Source organism: Scyliorhinus canicula, chromosome 21, assembly GCF_902713615.1.
Source record: "Scyliorhinus canicula chromosome 21, sScyCan1.1, whole genome shotgun sequence".
NCBI classification, from domain to species: domain Eukaryota; kingdom Metazoa; phylum Chordata; class Chondrichthyes; order Carcharhiniformes; family Scyliorhinidae; genus Scyliorhinus; species Scyliorhinus canicula.
The window spans coordinates 13,474,349-13,495,038 of record NC_052166.1 but is presented as its reverse complement, the minus strand read 5'-3'; the positions used below and the strand labels follow the sequence as shown (position 1 = coordinate 13,495,038).

Sequence of the window (20,690 nt, the reverse complement as noted above, 5' to 3'; positions counted from 1 at the left end):
GAGTTTTTCCCGTGTTTTCTGTTTTTATTTTAGATTTTAAACATCTGCATTATTTTGATTTGAATGATGTTGCTTGTTGTGGTGTCAGTGTATCACAGGTTTGAACCAAAACTGCTGAATGTTACAGGATAGGTTTAAAGAGCAGTTGTGCGGAGGAGAGTCTAGAAGAGAGAGAGAGAAAGAGGAAGTTCTACTATCAGCTACCGATTCCAACGGAGTGTATTCATTTCCTGGACCATCTCGATCAGTTGAAGAGCTGTGCAGTTCGTGTACTACAGGTCAGCGGCACAAAATGTTTGTATATCCCTGTTGTAGTGAACAACTTGGTGCAGACCAGGACTAAAGAGATGTTCTGGCAGCGTGTCAGGATCTGCCAGCCTCTCTCTTGTCTTCCCCATTCCCTTTCTCACTGTTTCCCACATTCTGTCCTCCCTCATCCACACTGTAGGCAGTAGAACAAAACAAAACGGGCAGCACGGTAGCACAAGTGGATAGCACTGTGGCTTCACACCAGGATCACAGGTTCGAATCCCCGCTGGGTCACTGTCTGTGCGGAATCTGCACGTTCTCCCCATGTCTGCGTGGGTTTCCTCCGGGTGCTCCGGTTTCCTCCCACAGTCCAAAGACGTGCAGGTTAGGTGGATTGGCTATGCTAAATTGCCCTTTGTGACCAAAAAGGTTAGGAGGGGTTATTGGGTTACGGGGATTGGGTGGAAGTGAGGTCTTAAGTGGGTCGGTGCAGACTCAATGGGCCGAATGGCCTCCTTCTGCACTGTATGTTCTATGTACGATGTATAATGCTAAATTACAGCTGATTTATGATGTCACTGATAGGTCCAATGGATTATGTGTGTGCCCACCTACTTCGACCTGCAGAAGTAGAATAAATATTCCAACCCACATTGGAAATGCTATTGTTCTTCAAAAGCTGCTAGATATAACACTAGAGCCATAACTTTGGAACTCCGGGGCATACCATTTATCCAGGGGGTGCCTGAAAGATATGCTGGTCCCTGTTTCAGGATTGCCGGAAGTTAAACTTCCGTTGGGCATTTGTCCTGCACTGGGAACCATCTGATCGTCTGATTTAAATTGCAGTCTTTGACTGTCTTCCAGGAACAGTTAGCCAGGAAAAGTTAAATGACTTCTAGGTCCTTAGTATTGACCCCTGACTATCCCCACACCCCTCAACTGCTTTCGTGACCTCCCTCACTAACCATGCCATCTTCCCACCATTCCCTCTTCCTATCCACTTACCTTACAAATATACCTTTTGCGTGGCTTCACAAAGTGGCTGGATCTTTAGATCTACCTGACTTATGGCAGCCAGTGCTGTAAATAAAGGGGCAGGTCTTCCTTTCCACTGTTATTCTTGCACTTGACTAAGAGGATTCCTTAACAGCGGTACTGTACTCTTCCCACTGGGCCAGTGGTTGGAATGTTGGTTGAGAAAGGTGTGACTGCATTTTAGTGTCAGTAAATAGGAGCAGAGTGCCAATCCAATTGTGATTGGCACTCCACATGAATCATTTCCCAATGTCACTAGAAACACACATGTCTGCTAGTAGAATTCAAAGATGTGCAGTTTAGGTGGATTGGCCATAATCAATGCGCAGGGTTGCTTGGATAGGGCGGGGCTGGACCTGGGTAGAATGCTTTTTCAGCAGGGCGGTGCAGACTCAATGGGCCAAATGACCTCCACTGTAGGGATTTTATGAATTTGTGTCTTGCTCTGTAATGCTGTTGTAGTGGAAGAAGTTGAAAAACTAGTGTAGTTTCGGATCAACTTTCTGAACAAATAACATAAGAACTAGGAGTAGGAGTAGGCCATCTGGCCCCTCGAGCCTGCTCCGCCATTCAATGAGATCATGGCTGATCTTTTGTGGACTCAGCTCCACTTTCCGGCCCGAACACCATAACCCTTAATCCCTTTATTCTTCAAAAAACTATCTATCTTTACCTTAAAAACATGTAATGAAGGAGCCTCAACTGCTTCACTGGGCAAGGAATTCCATAGATTCACAACCCTTTGGGTGAAGAAGTTCCTCCTAAACTCAGTCCTAAATCTACTTCCCCTTATTTTGAGGTAATGTCCCCTAGTTCTGCTGTCACCCGCCAGTGGAAACAACCTGCCCGCATCTATCCTATCTATTCCCTTCATAATTTTAAATGTTTCTATAAGATCCCCCCTCATCCTTCTAAATTCCAACGAGTACAGTCCCAGTCTACTCAACGTCTCCTCATAATCCAGCCCCTTCAGCTCTGGGATTAACCTAGTGAATCTCCTCTGCACACCCTCCAGCGCCAGTACGTCCTTTCTCAAGTAAGGAGACCAAAACTGAACACAATACTCTAGGTGTGGCCTCACTAACACCTTATACAATTGCAACTAACCTCCCTAGTCTTAAACTCCATCCCTCTAGCAATGAAGGACAAAATTCCATTTGCCTTCTTAATCACCTGTTGCACTTGTAAGCCAACCTTCTGTGACTCATGCACTAGCACACCCAAGTCTCTCTGAACAGCGGCATGCTTTAATATTTTATCGTTTAAATAATAATCCCGTTTGCTGTTATTCCTACCAAAATGGATAACCTCACATTTGTCAACATTGTATTCCATCTGCCAGACCCTAGCCCATTCACTTAACCTATCCAAATCCCTCTGCAGACTTCCAGTATCCTCTGCACTTTTCGCTTTACCACTCATCTTAGTGTCATCTGCAAACTTGGACACATTGCCCTTGGTCCCCAACTCCAAATCATCTATGTAAATTGTGAACAATTGTGGGCCCAACACGGATCCCTGAGGGACACCACTAGCTACTGATTGCCAACCAGAGAAACACCCATTAATCCCCACTCTTTGCTTTCTATTAATTAACCAATCCTCTATCCATGCTACTACTGTACCCTTAATGCCATGCATCTTTATCTTATGCAGCAACCTTTTGTGTGGCACCTTGTCAAAGGCTTTCTGGAAATCCAGATATACCACATCCATCGGCTCCCCGTTATCTACTGCACTGGTAATGTCCTCAAAACATTCCACTAAATTAGTTAGGCATGACCTGCCCTTTACGAACCCATGGGTTCAATTGCCCAATGGGACAATTTCTATCCAGATGCCTCGCAATTTCTTCCTTGATGATAGATTCCAGCATCTTCCCTACTACCGAAGTTAAGCTCACTGGCCTATAATTTCCTGCTTTCTGCCTACCTCCTTTTTTAAACAGTGGCGTCACGTTTGCTAATTTCCAATCCACCGGGACCACCCCAGAGTCTAGTGAATTTCGTTAAATTATCACTAGTGCATCTGCAATTTCCCTAGCCATCTCTTTTAGCACTCTGGGATGCATTCCATCAGGGCCAGGAGACTTGTCTACCTTTAGCCCTATTAGCTTGCCCATCACTACCTCCTTAGTGATAACAATCCTCTCAAGGTCCTCACCTGTCATAGCCTCATTTCTATCAGTCGCTGGCATGTTATTTGTGTCTTCCACTGTGAAGACCGACCCAAAAAACCTGTTCAGTTCCTCAGCCATTTCTTCATTTCCCATTATTAAAACTCCCTTCTCATCCTCTAAAGGACCAATATTTACCTTAGCCACTCTTTTTTGTTTTATATATTTGTAAAAACTTTTACTGTCTGTTTTTATATTCTGAGCAAATTTACTCTCATACTCTACCTTACTCTTCTTTATAGCTTTTTTAGTAGCTTTCTGTTGCCCCCTAAATATTTCCCAGTCCTCTAATCTCCCAGCAATCTTTGCCACTTTATATGCTTTTTCCTTCAATTTGATACTCTCCCTTATTTCCTTAGATATCCACGGTCGATTTTCCCTCTTTCTACCGTCCTTCCTTTTTGTTGGTATAAACCTTTGCTGAGCACTGTGAAAAATCGCTTGGAAGGTTCTCCACTGTTCCTCAACTGTTCCACCATAAAGTCTTAGCTCCCAGTCTACCTTAGCTAGTTCTTCTCTCATCCCCTTGTAATCTCCTTTGTTTAAACACAAAACACTAGTATTTGATTTTACTTTCTCACCCTCCATCTGTATTTTAAATTCCACCATATTGTGATCGCACCTTCCGAGAGGATCCCTAACTATGAGATCATGAATCAATCCTGTCTCATTACACAGGACAAGATCTAGGACCGCTTTTTCCCTCGTAGGTTCCATTACATACTGTTCTAGGAAACTATCGCGGATACATTCTATAAACTCCTCCTCAAGGTTGCCTTGACCGACCTGGTTAAACCAATCGACATGTAGATTAAAATCCCCCATGATAACTGCTGTACCATTTCTACATGCATCAGTTATTTCTTTGTTTATTGCCTGCCCCACCATAACATAGAACACTACAGCACAGTACGGGCCCTTCGGCCCTCGATGTTGCGCCGACCTGTGAAACCATCTGAAGCCTATCTGACCTACACTATTCCATTTTCATCCATATGTCTATCCAGTGACCACTTAAATGCCCTTAAAGTTGGCGAGTCTACTACCGTTGCAGGCAGGGCATTCCACACCCCTACTACTCTAAAGAAACTGCCTCTGACATCTGTCCTATATCTATCACCCCTCAATTTAAAGCTATGTCCCCTCGTGTTGGTCATCACCATCCGAGGAAAAAGACTCTCACTGTCCACCCTATCTAACCCTCTGACTATCTTATATGTCTCTATTAAGTCACCTCTCAGCCTTCTCCTCTCTAACGAAAACAACCTCAATTCCCTGAGCCTTTCCTCGTAAGACCTTCCCTCCATACCAGGCAACATCCTAGTAAATCTCCTCTGAACCCTTTCCAAAGCTTCCACATCCTTCCTATAATGTGGTGACCAGAACTCCACGCAGTACTCCAGGTGCGGCCGCACCAGAGTTATGTACAGCTGCAGCATGACCTTGTGGTTCCGAAACTCAATCCCCCTGCTTATAAAGGCTAGCACACCATATGCCTTCTTAACAGCCCTATTAACCTGGGTGGCAACTTTCAGGGATTTATGTACCTGGATGCCGAGATCTCTCTGTTCATCTACACTACCAAGAATCTTGCCATTGGCCCAGTACTCTTTGTTACTATTTGGTGGCCGATAGACTACTCCTATTAGTGACTTTTTCGCCTTACTATTCCTGATTTCCACCCAAATGGATTCAACCTTATCCTCCATAGCACCGTAATATCTTGTGTAAACATTTTTTTCCACAACTAGGTTTTATTTTTATTTCACATTCCCTCCTTTCAGTGCCTTATCCTCCCCACGCTCTGCCATCCTCTGTCCACCCTCCACTGACCTTTCCCTTCTTTCCCTTACCTTCACCTTTCTATCTTCCTCCCTGCTGTTTCCCCCCCACAGTGTACTCGCTCGCCCACCCCGTTCCCTCTCCTTCCCACCTCTCTTACACTTCTTCTGACCCCCCCTCCTTCTTCCTTCCCCCAACTCTTATGAATTACCGAGAGGTCCAGCCTCACAAAGTGAAATAGAAGTCACCAGTTGATGATCTGAAATAGAAATGCCAATTTCTTAGCTCTACATAACCCAGGCACACTGAGAGCAATCATAGAATCATAGAATGTACAGTGCAGAAGGAGGCCATTCGGCCTATCGAGTCTGCACCGGCACTTGGAAAGAGCAACCTACTTAACCCCACATCTCCACCCTATCCTCGTAACCCTGCAACCCCATCTAACCTAAGGGCAATTTAGCATGGCCAATCCACCTAATCTGCACATCTTTGGACTATGGGAGGAAACCGGAGCACCCGGAGGAAACCCACACAGACACGGGGAGAACGTGCAGACTCCGCACAGTGACCCAAGCGGGAATCGAACCTGGGACCCTGGTGCTGTGAAGCCATAGTGCTAACCACTATGCTACCGTACTGCCAATGAAACCAAGCTGTCCATGCTTTGGGTGAGATCTGCAAACTTGTTGCAGAACCTGTAGCTAATGAATGAATGACACTGCTTGTACCTTGAATAAATAATGTTGCCTGTGCTCATGGGTAAATGTTGTGAATTCTGTGTCTCTGCTGCAGGGTGGTGGAGTTGTGGGAATCGACATGGAATGGAGGCCCACTTTTGGAGTGCTGACCAATACACGGGTGTCTGTCATACAAATTGCGATGAAAGACTGTGTGTACCTCCTGGACTTGCCTCAACTTGTGAAACAGTCAGAGTCCGAGTGCCGGCGAGCTGAACTTACCCACTTCATACAGACTTTATTCACTGACCAAACCATAACTAAACTAGGTAACTATTAAAAAGAAATGAAAGGGAAAATGCGGGAAAATCTCAGCAAGTCTGGCAGCATCTGTAGGGAGAGAAAAGAGCTAACGTTTCGAGTCCGATGACTCTTTGTCATAGCTTTGAGATGCTGCCAGACTTGCTGAGATTTTCCAGCATTTTCTCTTTCGTTTCAGATTCCAACATCCGCAGTAATTTGCTTTTACTAAAAAGAAATGTTGCCTGAGGGTGTGTGTAGTGTTTTTGTTCTCAGACGCTCTGGCTGGCATTCCGGTTCCCATTACACTCTGCTGGAATTCTAGTTTCCATTACAGTTGTCTTCAGTTTTCATTAAGTTGCCTTCTGAAGACCCGGCTTCATTATACTCCCAGCTGGAGTAATGTTGTAGTATACACCTGCAAGTGTCTCACCCAATCCATTGTTTGTTTTCAAGGAAGATATCTCCATTGGCTTTCTCAGACACTTTGTCAGGTCCCGTTATCTGCCCTTTCGACAGGTGCAAACTCCAGATAGAGAGCTGAGCCCGTGATCCCGAGTGGTTCCAGAGCAGGCACTTTACACCACAGGCCTGGGAAACCCAATTGTGCTTCAGTCTAGAATGAGCTTCAGACTGTCCGCTCAGAAAGGCCAAGACTTTCTAGCTGAGGCCTAGTCAGTTGGTTTGGAATGGCTTTCATTTTGTTTTGACTGCTTGTTTATTTTTACAGGTTATGCTACAGCAGGGGATCTGCGGACTCTGTCTACAGCCTACCCCATGTTAAAGGATGTGGTGCAGTTCACAGCTGGAGTATTGGACCTTTTGAATGTGCATAAAGAGGTTTGTTCATGGTCTGCAGGTCACATCTCTTGTTCAGATCAGAGTTTGATCATGTTCTTCCTTTCAGCCCCCAGCTCACATGGCCCCTGACTGAGAGACATCCTGCTGTCTCTGGCTATGGCCATGTTGCTCTATGTTTGGGTGCTCAAGAGCTGCCTACTCACCGTTCTCATTATCTGTTTGGCTTCGTACTGTATGCAGGATTTTTGCGGTCGAGTTTAATCCGGAGGCGTTCAAAAATGGTGGTTAGGACCTGAATGCAAAAGTCCCCTCCCCTACCGAAGATGTGCAGGTGATGTGGAGTTACAGGGATAGGGCAGGGGAGTGGGCCGAGGTAGAGTACTCTTTCAGAGGATCGGTGCATATGTGACGGGCTGAATGGCCTCCTTCTCCACTGTAGGGATTCTGTGGCTCCCGGCAGATCCCATTTTTGCTGATGGGGGAAAAGGGGGCAGGGCGTGAATCTTACAGGTGGGAAAATCCAAACTCCGCAGGGCCACTTGAGATGAGTGCTGATGGGAGTCGTAGGAGACGTAGTCTCTTGAAGGGTACCTACCTTCAATTTTGCTGAAGTGTCATGATCAGAAGTTATTTAAATCCCCAATCCTGTAAAAATGGGAATAAACTAGGCTGCAGCTGTATGTTAGGGTTAGAAGAGCACACAGCTGGAGTGCAGTGATTGACAGACCATTTGGTCTAGCTTAAATAAAACCACCAGGCACCTTTTCCTTCAGTTTCAATGTATTCCATTGTTGACATTTCCAACGGGCTCTTATTACAGCTGAGCCCATTATGAATGGTTGGTTGAGTTCCAAAAGCGCTTACCTCAGCAGGAGGTTCAGGGAGGGTGTATTAAATGGTTTCATGAATGAGTGTTTTTTCTCAGCCTTATATTGTGTATCAACGAGAACTTGTTATATATTTTTTCATTGCCCCATAGCTCCTGAGGTCTGCCCATATGCATATCGATGAGTCACTGTGGAGGTCCCATCGGGGAGTATGAGGAGGCACATGCATTTTGATGTGTTATAGATGGTATGAGGAAGCACACACAGAATTTACTTTTTTTACAGTGCAGAAGGAGGCCATTCGGCCCATCGAGTCTGCACCGGCCCTTGGAAAGAGCACCCTACCTAAGCCCACACCTCCACCCTATCCCCATACTTCCACCCTTTTTTTTTGTTGGACACTAGGGGCAATTTATCATAGCCAATCCACCTACCCCTGTACATCTTTGGACTGTAGGAGGAAACCGGAGCACCCGGAGGAAACCCACGCAGACACAGAGGGAACGTGCAGACTCCACACAGACAGTGATCCAAGCGGGAATCGAATCTGGGACCCTGGCGCTGTGAAGCCATTATGCTAACCACTATGCTACTGTGCTGCCCCATGGGGTGGATGAGGGCCTCGGGGCCCAAGAGTCTTTCATAAAACTGGTGATGAATTCCCAGAGAGCAGAGGCAGGCCTTGTAACTAGTCTGCCTTGGTACTTGCCTGCCTTCGAACTGTCTCAAAGAACAATACAGCACTTCCTTGTGCCACCTTCAAGATCTGTGGACCTGCACGCCCAGATCTCTCTGGCTTTCTACATTCCTACGAGTTTTGCCATTTACGGTATATTTTCCCGCTATGTTAGACCTACCAAAATGCAGTACCTCACAATTAAGAACAAAAGAATAGGCAGCAGGGTAATGCAGTAGTTAGCACTGCTGCCTCACGGTGCTGATGTCCCAGGTTCGATCCCGGCTCTGAGTCACTGTCGTGGAGTTTGAACATTTTCCCCGTGTTTGCGTCGGTTTCGCCCCCACAACCGAAAGATGTGCAGGGTAGGTGGATTGGGCATGCTAAATTGCCCCTTCATTGGAAAAAATGAATTGGACACTCTAAATTTATTTTTAAAATGAACAAAAGAACAAAGAACAATACAGCACAGTAACAGGCCCTTCGGCCCTCCAAGCCTGTACCGGTCATGATATCATCCTTTGCCAAAACCCTTAGCACTTCCTTGTGCCGTACCCCTCTCTACCCATCCTATCCATGTGTTTGTCAAAATGCCTTTTGAACGCCGTTAATGTATCTGATTCCACAACCTCCCCTGGCAACGCTTTCCAGGCACTCACCACCCTCTGCGTAAAAAACCTGCCTCGCATATCACCTCTAAACTTTGCCCCTTGGGCCTTAAACCTATGCCCCCTGGTGACTGACCTCTCCATCCTGGAAAAGACTGCCTGCCCATCCACTCTATCCATGCCCCTCATAATCTTGTGGACCTCTATCAGGTCACCCCTCAACCTCCGTTTTTCTAATGAAACAATCCGAGTCTATTCAACCTCTCCACATAGCCAACATCCTCCAGACCACAGAACATCCTGGTAAACCTCCTCTGCACCCTCTCCAAAGCCTCCACATCCTTCTGGTAGTGTGCTGACCAGAATTGTGCAAAATATTCCAAATGCAGCCTTACCAAGGTCCTATACAACTGTAGTATGACTTGCCAGTTTTTGTACTCGATGCCTCGTCCAATGAAGACAAGCATTCCGTATGCTTTCTTGACTACCTTGTCCACTTGTGTTGCCACCTTCAAAAGATCTGTGGATCTGCATGCCCAGATCTCTGACTTTCTATATTCCTAAGAGTTTTACCATTTACGGTATGTTAGACCTATCAAAATGCATTACCTCACATTTGTCCGGATTAAACTCCATTTGCCATTTCTCTGCCAAGTCTCCAACCTATCTATGTCCTGCTGTATCTTCTGACAATCCTCAACACTATCTGCCACTCCATCAACCTTGGTGTCATTCGCAAACTTACTAATCAGACCAGCTACATTTTCCTCCAAATTGTTTATGTACAACACAAACAACAAAGGCCCAAGCACCAATCCCTGTGGAATACCACTAGTCACAACCTTCCATTGTGAAAAACACCCTTCTACTGCTACCCTTTGCCTTCTGTAACCGAGTCAGTTCTGTATCCACCTTACCACCTCACCTCTGATCCCATGTGACTTCACTTTTTGTACCAGTCTGCCATGAGAGACCTTGTCAAAGGCTTTACTGAAGTTGATGTAAACAACATCCATCCCTCATCATTCATCTTTGTCACCTCATCAAAAAACTCGATCAAGTTAGTGAGGCACGACCTCCCCTTCACAAAGCCATGCTGTCTATCGCTAATGAGTCCATTTGTTTCCAAATGGTTATAAATCCTGTGTCTGAGAATTCTCTCCAATAGTTTGCATACCACTCTGTGGGTACAGGTCTTTTTACATTGAGGTGGGCCTGCTGAGTTGGGAAATTGGCCCCTTGAACTTCGGTAGTGAATATCGTGGCCTTGTATCCAGTCAGAATAGGAACCTTGGGCTTGTGTAACACGTATATACGGGACAGCGGCATGTGCAGAATTGGTGGCTGTTATCAGTGCAGCTCTGGTGTTTCACCTCTGCATGTCATGGTCAGGGTTTCTAACTCATGCTGGAAAGTGGGTGGGTGGGGGGCGGCATTGGGCTTGGGTGATGCACCCCATTGTCTTTCAATGCTCAATACCTAAGCTCAGGTGAGTTCATGTCCCACAACAGAGATTTGAGCTGATCATTTAGGCTGGCGCTCCAGTTGCAGAGAGTACTGTAATGTCAAGAGTGCAGTCTGTGTTCTGTGCACTCGGGGGTATGTAAGAGAGAATGTAAGTGATGTTATTCTAACTAATGTTAATACCTTTGTAGAGAAGGATGATTTTTTAAAGAAAATATTTTATTGAGGCATTTATAATTTTAACATTTTAAACAACCGAGAGATCCAACACACACAAATATCCCACAATAACAAGCCCAACTCCCCCAGCCCTAAACCCCAACTACCCATACATTAGAGTCCTTGCCCTTATTTGTCACTTCCATGCCTCCACCCACCCCCCACCCCCCCACTTTTGCTGACGGTCAATTCTCCTTGAAGAAGTCGATGAACAGCTGCCACCTCCGAGCGAACCCCTGTAATGAACCCCTTAAGGCGAACTTAATTTTCTCTAGCCTAAGAAACCCTGCCATGTCACTGACCCAAATTCCTGACTTTGGAGGCTCCGAATCCCTCTATCCCAGCCCCCCCCCCCCCCCCCCCCCCCCTCTTGCGACACACCAAATATTGGCAGCTCTGGTCTCCTCGGAGTCACTCTCCTTTCCAGTCTGACATGACTTCTGAAAATCCCTGCCAAAATCTCAGCCTCGGTTTGCAGGACTTACCCCACCTGTCCTCCACCTCCACAAAACACTTACTCATCCATCCCACAGTCATATGAGCCCTGTGGACCACCTTTAACTGGATCAGGCTAAGGCTGGCACACAGCGAGGATGCATTGACTCTCTTCAGGGCCTTCTCCTATAACCCAACTTCCAACTTTCCTTCCAGCTCTTCCTCCCACTTCCTCTTCACCACCTCAATTGGAACCCCTCCCACTCCATCAGTTGCTTGTATATTTCCGAGACCCTCCCCTCTCCAACCCCTGTTTTAGACGTCACCTTATCATGTAGCCATCTTAGTGGGAGGCGAGGAAGGCTCGAGACCTGCCTCCGAACAAAATCCCGTACCGGTTCCCATCCAGCAACTTAAACTCCTCCTCTAGTTCCTCCAGGCTCGGGAAAACCTCCTAAATTAAGAGATCCCCAAATGTCTCAATCTCTGCCCGCTGGCTCCTCCTGAGGCCCCCATCCAGCCCCCCCAGAGCAAATCGGGGATTATTACAGATCAGTGACCACATCGACGCTCCCTCCAGTCTCATGTGCTACCTCTATTGGCCCCACACTCTCAGGGCTGCCACTACCAGTGGGCTTGTGGAGTACCGAGCCGGCGAGAATGGCAGAGGTGCCGTTAACAAAGCCTTCAGACTCGTACCCTTGCAAGATGCCGCCTCCACCCGCTCCCACACCGACCCCTCCCCCACTACCCACTTCCTAACCATCGATATATTAGCTGCCCAGTAGTAATTCATAAAGTTTGGAAGGGCCAAGCCCCCCTCCTCGCGTCCCCGCTCAAGAAGGACTTTCTTCACCCTCGGGGCTTTCCCGGCCCATATAAAACACGAGATGGCCACATTCATCTACCAAAAAAATGTCTTGGGGATGAAGATTGGAAGATACTGAAACCCGAACAGCAATCTCAGGAAGACTGTTATTATCACAGTCTACCCTCCCTGCCAATGACAGCGGGAGCACGTCCCACCTACGGAAGTTTTTATTCAATTACCGAACGACACTACTGAAGGGCTGAGTTGAGCGCCCTGATCAATGGCGGGAAGGTGGAAAGGAAGCAGGACAGCTAGAAGAGGTATCACGATCACCGGACCAACAACAGGAGGTTTGAACCAGGGGATGCTGTTCATGTTTGGAGTTTCGGTGACAGCGCCCAGTGGGTCCCAGAAGCTATAGTGTAGAAAATGAGGCCAGTTTCATACACGGTCAGGTTTAGAGAACGGACCATGCAAAAGCACGTGGGTCACCTTGAGGCCAAGGTGTCCGCCCCAGAGGAAGCCACAGCAGATTAGTCTGTACGTCGACCACTCTGTCTGCTGTCTTTTAGCTAGGCAGCACTTCCCACCAGGGACTGATGCCTGGGCCAGCAGGATGCGGACGACTCGTCATTGATATGGATACAGAATCCTCAGTGCTCTCGGAGGATGTTGCAATCACAGATGGGTCCACCCACAGGACCCTCTTTGGCATTCTGTGCATAAAAGGCACCCCCAACATGATATAGCAACCCCCCTTCCGGCCCAAATCAACCCCATAGCTGCTTGAAACTCAGCCATGGATGAACCGGAGAAGGCGATCCCTTCTACGATCTGTTACAGGGGAACCTTTGGACTTTGGATGGGAGGGATGCAATACCCTTCAAGAGACCCATGGGGACACCTCAATTGACCTCCCCGTGGAACTCATCGAATACGAGCTCCCCCGCTAGTGGGTGTAGGCCCACCCAGCTGGGGTTCATGGAGGTCGATGTCAAGGAGGATCTCCAACAGGTTAAGAGTCAGCAAGCCTTGTTCCTTACCTCTGAGACCGTTAAGGTCTGTTGCTTATTTTACTTTATAATGCTTTATAACAATTTAGCATAACTTCCCTACTTTCACACTGTAATCCTCTAGTAATAAAACCAAACATCCCATCTGTTTTTTAGCATGCTTCTCAATGTGCCATGCCACTTTCAGATAATTCTATACTTAACTTCAAGGTCTCACTTCGCACTGCTCTGTATTAAATATCATATGTCTGTGTCCTCCTGAAGTCTGTTACTATTGTTTGCTTTATTTCCAAGCTTTCTGTCTGTTTTTCAATTTTTATGTTTATTAAAGACTTTTCGATTCTATTTTTTATTAACTACTAATCCATTCGCATCTTGTTTCTTTGCCCCTCTAATTCCTTTTTTAAGATCCATAGTATTAAATTTAACTTTGGTGGTGAGGAATCTTCTAGAAACAGTAATTGAGGACAAAATCAACAATCAGTTGGGCATATGTGGGTTAGAAGAACATAAGAACATAAGAACTAGGAGCAGGAGTAGGCCATCTGGCCCCTCGAGCCTGCTCCGCCATTCAATGAGATCATGGCTGATCTTTTGTGGACTCAGCTCCACTTTCCGGCCCGAACACCATAACCCTTAATCCCTTTATTCTTCAAAAAACTATCTATCTTTACCTTAAAAACATGTAATGAAGGAGCCTCAACTGCTTCACTGGGCAAGGAATTCCATAGATTCACAACCCTTTGGGTGAAGAAGTTCCTCCTAAACTCAGTTCTAAATCTACTTCCCCTTATTTTGAGGCTATGCCCCCTAGTTCTGCTGTCACCCGCCAGTGGAAACAACCTGCCCGCATCTATCCTATCTATTCCCTTCATAATTTTAAATGTTTCTATAAGATCCCCCCTCATCCTTCTAAATTCCAACGAGTACAGTCCCAGTCTACTCAACCTCTCCTCATAATCCAACCCCTTCAGCTCTGGGATTAACCTAGCGAATCTCCTCTGCACACCCTCCAGCGCCAGTACGTCCTTTCTCAAGTAAGGAGACCAAAACTGAACACAATACTCCAGGTGTGGCCGCACTAACACCTTATACAATTGCAACATAACCTCCCTAGTCTTAAACTCCATCCCTCTAGCAATGAAGGACAAAATTCCATTTGCCTTCTTAATCACCTGTTGCACTTGTAAACCAACCTTCTGTGACTCATGCACTAGCACACCCAAGTCTCTCTGAACAGCGGCATGCTTTAATATTTTATCGTTTAAATAATAATCCCGTTTGCTGTTATTCCTACCAAAATGGATAACCTCACATTTGTCAACATTGTATTCCATCTGCCAGACCCGAGCCCATTCACTTAACCTATCCAAATCCCTCTGCAGACTTCCAGTATCCTCTGCACTTTTCGCTTTACCACTCATCTTAGTGTCATCTGCAAACTTGGACACATTGCCCTTGGTCCCCACCTCCAAATCATCAATGTAAATTGTGAACAATTGTGGGCCCAACACGGATCCCTGAGGGACACCACTAGCTACTGATTGCCAACCAGAGAAACACCCATTTATCCCAACTCTTTGCTTTCTATTAATTAACCAATCCTCTATCCATGCTACTACTTTACCCTTAATGCCATGCATCTTTATCTTATGCAGCAACCTTTTGTGTGGCACCTTGTCAAAGGCTTTCTGGAAATCCAGATATACCACATCCATCGGCTCCCCGTTATCTACTGCACTGGTAATGTCCTCAAAAAATTCCACTAAATTAGTTAGGCACGACCTGCCTTTTACGAACCCATGCTGCGTCTGCCCAATGGGACAATTTCTATCCAGATGCCTCGCAATTTCTTCCTTGATGATAGATTCCAGCATCTTCCCTATTACCGAAGTTAAACTCACTGGCCTATAATTTCCTGCTTTCTGCCTACCTCCTTTTTTAAACAGTGGCGTCACGTTTGCTAATTTCCAATCCACCGGGACCACCCCAGAGTCTAGTGAATTTCGGTAAATTATCACTAGTGCATCTGCAATTTCCCTAGCCATCTCTTTTAGCACTCTGGGATGCATTCCATCAGGGCCAGGAGACTTGTCTACCTTTAGCCCCATTAGCTTGCCCATCACTCCCTCCTTAGTGATTACAATCGTCTCAAGGTCCTCACCTGTCATAGCCTCATTTCTATCAGTCGCTGGCATGTTATTTGTGTCTTCCACTGTGAAGACCGACCCAAAAAACCTGTTCAGTTCCTCAGCCATTTCCTCATTTCCCATTATTAAAACTCCCTTCTCATCCTCTAAAGGACCAATATTTACCTTAGCCACTCTTTTTTGTCTTATATATTTGTAGAAACTTTTACTATCTAGAACATAGAACATAGAACGATACAGCGCAGTACAGGCCCTTCGGCCCTCGATGTTGCACCGACATGGAAAAAAAAACTAAAGGCCATCTAACCTACACTATGCCCTTATCATCCATATGCTTATCCAATAAATTTTTAAATGCCCTCAATGTTGGCGAGTTCACTACTGTTGCAGGTAGGGCATTCCACGGCCTCACCACTCTTTGCGTAAAAAACCCACCTCTGACCTCTGTCCTATATCTATTACCCCTCAATTTAAAGCTATGTCCCCTCGTGCTAGCCACCTCCATCCGCGGGAGAAGGCTCTCGCTGTCCACCCTATCTAACCCTCTGATCATTTTGTATGCCTCTATTAAGTCACCTCTTAACCTTCTTCTCTCTAACGAAAACAACCTCAAGTCCATCAGCCTTTCCTCATAAGATTTTCCCTCCATACCAGGCAACATCCTGGTAAATCTCCTCTGCACCCGTTCCAAAGCTTCCACGTCCTTCCTATAATGAGGCGACCAGAACTGTACGCAATACTCCAAATGCGGCCGTACCAGAGTTTGGTACAGCTGCATCATGACCTCATGGCTCCGGAACTCAATCCCTCTACCAATAAAGGCCAACACACCATAGGCCTTCTTCACAACCCTATCAACCTGGGTGGCAACTTTCAGGGATCTATGTACATGGACACCGAGATCCCTCTGCTCATCCACACTACCAAGAATTTTACCATTAGCCAAATATTCCGCATTCCTGTTATTCTTTCCAAAGTGAATCACCTCACACTTCTCCACATTAAACTCCATTTGCCACCTCTCAGCCCAGCTCTGCAGCTTATCTATGTCCCTCTGTAACCTGCAACATCCTTCCGCACTGTCTACAACTCCACCGACTTTAGTGTCGTCTGCAAATTTACTCACCCATCCTTCTGCGCCCTCCTCTAGGTCATTTATAAAAATGACAAACAGCAACGGCCCCAGAACAGATCCTTGTGGTACGCCACTCGTAACTGAACTCCATTCTGAACATTTCCCATCAACTACCACTCTCTGTCTTCTTTCAACTAGCCAATTTCTGATCCACATCTCTAAATCACCCTCAATCCCCAGCCTCCGTATTTTCTGCAATAGCCGACCGTGGGGAACCTTATCAAACGCTTTACTGAAATCCATATACACCACATCAACTGCTCTACCCTCGTCTACCTGTTCAGTCACCTTCTCAAAGAACTCGATAAGGTTTGTGAGGCATGACCTACCCTTCACAAAACCATGCTGACTATCCCTAATCATATTATTCCTATCTAGATGATTATAAATCGTATCTGTTATAATCCTCTCCAAGACTTTACCCACCACAGACGTTAGGCTCACCGGCCTATAGTTACCGGGGTTATCTCTACTCCCCTTCTTGAACAAAGGGACCACATTTGCTATCCTCCAGTCCTCTGGCACCATTCCTGTAGCTAATGATGACCTAAAAATCAAAGCCAAAGGCTCAGCAATCTCTTCCCTGGCTTCCCAGAGAATCCTAGGATAAATCCCATCCGGCCCCGGGGACTTATCTATTTTCACCTTGTCCAGAATTGCCAACACTTCTTCCCTACGCACCTCAATGCCATCTATTCTAATAGCCTGGGTCTCAGCATTCTCCTCCACAATATTATCTTTTTCTTGAGTGAATACTGACGAAAAGTATTCATTTAGTATCTCGCTTATCTCCTCAGCCTCCACACACAACTTCCCACCACTGTCCTTGACTGGCCCTACTCTTACCCTAGTCATTCTTTTATTCCTGACATACCTATAGAAAGCTTTTGGGTTTTCCTTGATCCTACCTGCCAAAGACTTCTCATGTCCCCTCCTTGCTCGTCTCAGCTCTCTCTTTAGATCCTTCCTCGCTTCCTTGTAACTATCAAGCGCCCCAACTGAAACTTCACGCCTCATCTTCACATAGGCCTCCTTCTTCCTCTTAACAAGAGATTCCACTTCTTTGGTAAACCACGGTTCCCTCGCTCGACCCCTTCCTCCCTGCCTGACTGGTACGTACTTATCAAGAACATGCAATAGCTGTTCCTTGAACAAGCTCCACATATCCAGTGTGCCCAACCCTTGCAGCCTACTTCTCCAACCAACACATCCTAAGTCATGTCTAATGGCATCATAATTGCCCTTCCCCCAGCTATAACTCTTGCTCTGCGGGGTATACTTATCCCTTTCCATCACTAACGTAAAGGTCACCGAATTGTGGTCACTGTCTCCAAAGTGTTCACCTACCTCCAGATCTAACACCTGGCCTGGTTCATTACCCAAAACCAAATCCAAAGTGGCCTCACCTCTTGTTGGCCTGTCAACATATTGTGTCAGAAAACCCTCCTGCACACATTGTACAAAGAACGACCCATCCAATGTACTCGAACTATATCTTTTCCAGTCAATATTAGGAAAGTTAAAGTCTCCCATAACAACTACCCTGTTACTTTCGCTCTTTTCCAGAATCATCTTCGCCATCCTTTCCTCTACATCTCTAGAACTATTAGGTGGCCTATAGAAAACTCCCAACAGGGTGACCTCTCCTTTCCTGTTTCTAACCTCAGCCCATACTACCTCGGAAGAAGAGTCCCCATCTTGCATCCTTTCTACCACCGTAATACTGTCCTTGACTAGCAGCGCCACACCTCCCCCTCTTTTGCCCCCTTCTCTGACCTTACTAAAGCACCTAAACCCCGGAACCTGCAACAACCATTCCTGTCCCTGCTCTATCCATGTCTCTGAAATGGCCACAACATCGAAGTCCCAGGTACCTACCCATGCTGCCAGTTCCCCTACCTTATTTCGTATACTCCTGGCATTGAAATAGACACACTTCAAACCACAGACCTGAACACTGCCGCCCTCCTGCGAAGTCAAAACTGTGCTCCTGACCTCTCTACTCTCAATCTCTCGCACCCCAAAACTACAATCCAGGTTCCCATGCCCCTGCTGAATTAGTTTAAACCCCCCCAAAGAGTACTAACAAATCTCCCCCCCAGGATATTGGTGCCCCTCAGGTTCAGATGTAGACCATCCTGTCTATAGAGGTCCCACCTTCCCCAGAAAGAGTTTTTATATTCTGAGCAAGTTTACTCTCATACTCTATCTTACTCTTCTTTATAGCTTTTTTAGTAGCTTTCTGTTGCCCCCTAAAGATTTCCCAGTCCTCTAATCTCCCAGCAATCTTTGCCACTTTATATGCTTTTTCCTTCAATTTGATACTCTCCCTTATTTCCTTAGATATCCACGGTCGATCTTCCCTCTTTCTTCCGTCCTTCCTTTTTGTTGTTATAAACCTTTGCTGAGCACTGTGAAAAATCGCTTGGAAGGTTCTCCACTGTTCCTCAACTGTTCCACCATAAAGTCTTAGCTCCCAGTCTACCTTAGCTAGTTCTTCTCTCATCCCCTTGTAATCTCCTTTGTTTAAACACAAAACACTAGTATTTGATTTTACTTTCTCACCCTCCATCTGTATTTTAAATTCCACCATATTGTGATCGCTCCTTCCGAGAGGATCCCTAACTATGAGATCATGAATCAATCCTGTCTCATTACACAGGACAAGATCTAGGACCGCTTGTTCCCTCGTAGGTTCCATTACATACTGTTCTAGGAAACTATCGCGGATACATTCTATAAACTCCTCCTCACGGTTGCCTTGACCGACCTGGTTAAACCAATCGACATGTAGATTAAAATCCCCCATGATAACTGCTGTACCATTTCTACATGCATCAGTTATTTCTTTGTTTATTGCCTGCCCCACCATCTCGTTACTATTTGGTGGCCGATAGACTACTCCTATCAGTAACTTTTTCGCCTTACTATTCCTGATTTCCACCCAAATGGATTCAACCTTATCCTCCATAGCACCGATGTCATCCCTTACTATTGCCCGGATGTCATCCTTAAATAACAGAGCAACACCACCTCCCTTACCATCCACTCTGTCCTTCCGAATAGTTTGATACCCTCGGATATTTAACTCCCAGTCGTGACCATCCTTTAACCATGTTTCAGTAATGGCCACTAAATCATAGTCCTTCACGATGATTTGTGCCACCAACTCATTACTTTATTCCGAATACTACGAGCATTCAGGTAAAGTACACTTATGTTGGTTTTTTTACCTCTGTTTTGAATCTTAACATCTCCAGTTTTATTCCTTTTGTTATTACTGGGCCTATTCACTGTGCTCCCCTCAGTCACTGTACCTTGTACTGTCGCCCTTATGGATTTCTGACTGTCTTCTCTGCCTTGCACTTTTCCCCTTACTTCCTTTTGTTTCTGCCCCTGTTTTACTACCTTCCAACTTCCAGCATTGGTTCCCATCCCCCTGCCACATTAGTTTAAACCCTCCCCAACAGCTCTAGAAAACACCCCCCCTAGGGAATTAAGGAAAGCCAACATGAATTTATTCAGGGCAAATTGTCTATTACTAACCCACTGGAATGGTTTGTTGAGGTAGTGATGTTGTTGTGGTGCACATGGACTTCCAAAATCCATTTCATAAAGTACTGCACAGCAGACCTATGAGCAAATGCAGTAAATCAACAGGAACAACATGGATACAATTTGATAGAATGACGGAAGCAGAGCAGTGGTTAATGGATGTTTTCTGAAGGGAGAATAGTTTGTGGTGGAGTTGCCCAAGGGACTGTGCGTGGAGATTTGCTCTTTCAGGTTTTAATGACTTGGGCCTTAATACACAGGTACAGTTTCAAAATTTGGTATTGAAATGAAACTTGGAAGTATTGTGAACTGTAAGGAGGATGGTGGAAAACTTCAGAAGAACACAGAGAGCTCGGTAGAGTGGATAGAGGGTCGACAAAATTCAACACAGAGAAGTGTGAAGTGATTCATTTTAGTAGGAAGAACACCGAGAGACAGTATGAAGTAAAGGTGGTGCAGGAGCAGAGCAAGCTACCTGGTTGTATATGTGTGTATGTTATTGAGGTGTAGGAAAGGTTGAAAGAGTGATTCCCAAAGTAAACGGTATCCTGTGCTATATTAATAAGGGCATAGAGTACAAGAGCAATGAGGCTATGTTAATCTTACAGAAAACACTGATTTGGCCTCAACTGAACCATTGAATCCAGTTTTGGCACCACGCTTTTAAGAAAGAAGAAATGGTATTCAAGAGGGTTCAGGAAAGATTTACAACCATGATTTCAGAGATGAAGTACTTTGATTGCACAGATTGGAGAAGTTGGGGCTGTTTTT

The 20,690-nt window shown here is 45.8% G+C and overlaps 1 protein-coding gene across 3 annotated transcripts in view; it reads left to right on the top strand.

Annotated features, from left to right (window-relative positions):
• Positions 1-20,690, top strand: part of exd3 (exonuclease 3'-5' domain containing 3) — a 617,516-nt gene that overhangs the window by 363,743 nt on the left and 233,083 nt on the right. For all 3 annotated transcript variants that reach the window (XM_038781915.1, XM_038781916.1, XM_038781914.1), the window contains 3 exons: positions 128-278; positions 6,041-6,254; positions 6,956-7,065. In XM_038781915.1, the coding sequence (XP_038637843.1) occupies positions 128-278; positions 6,041-6,254; positions 6,956-7,065 (475 nt within the window). The remainder of the gene's footprint in view (positions 1-127; positions 279-6,040; positions 6,255-6,955; positions 7,066-20,690) is intronic.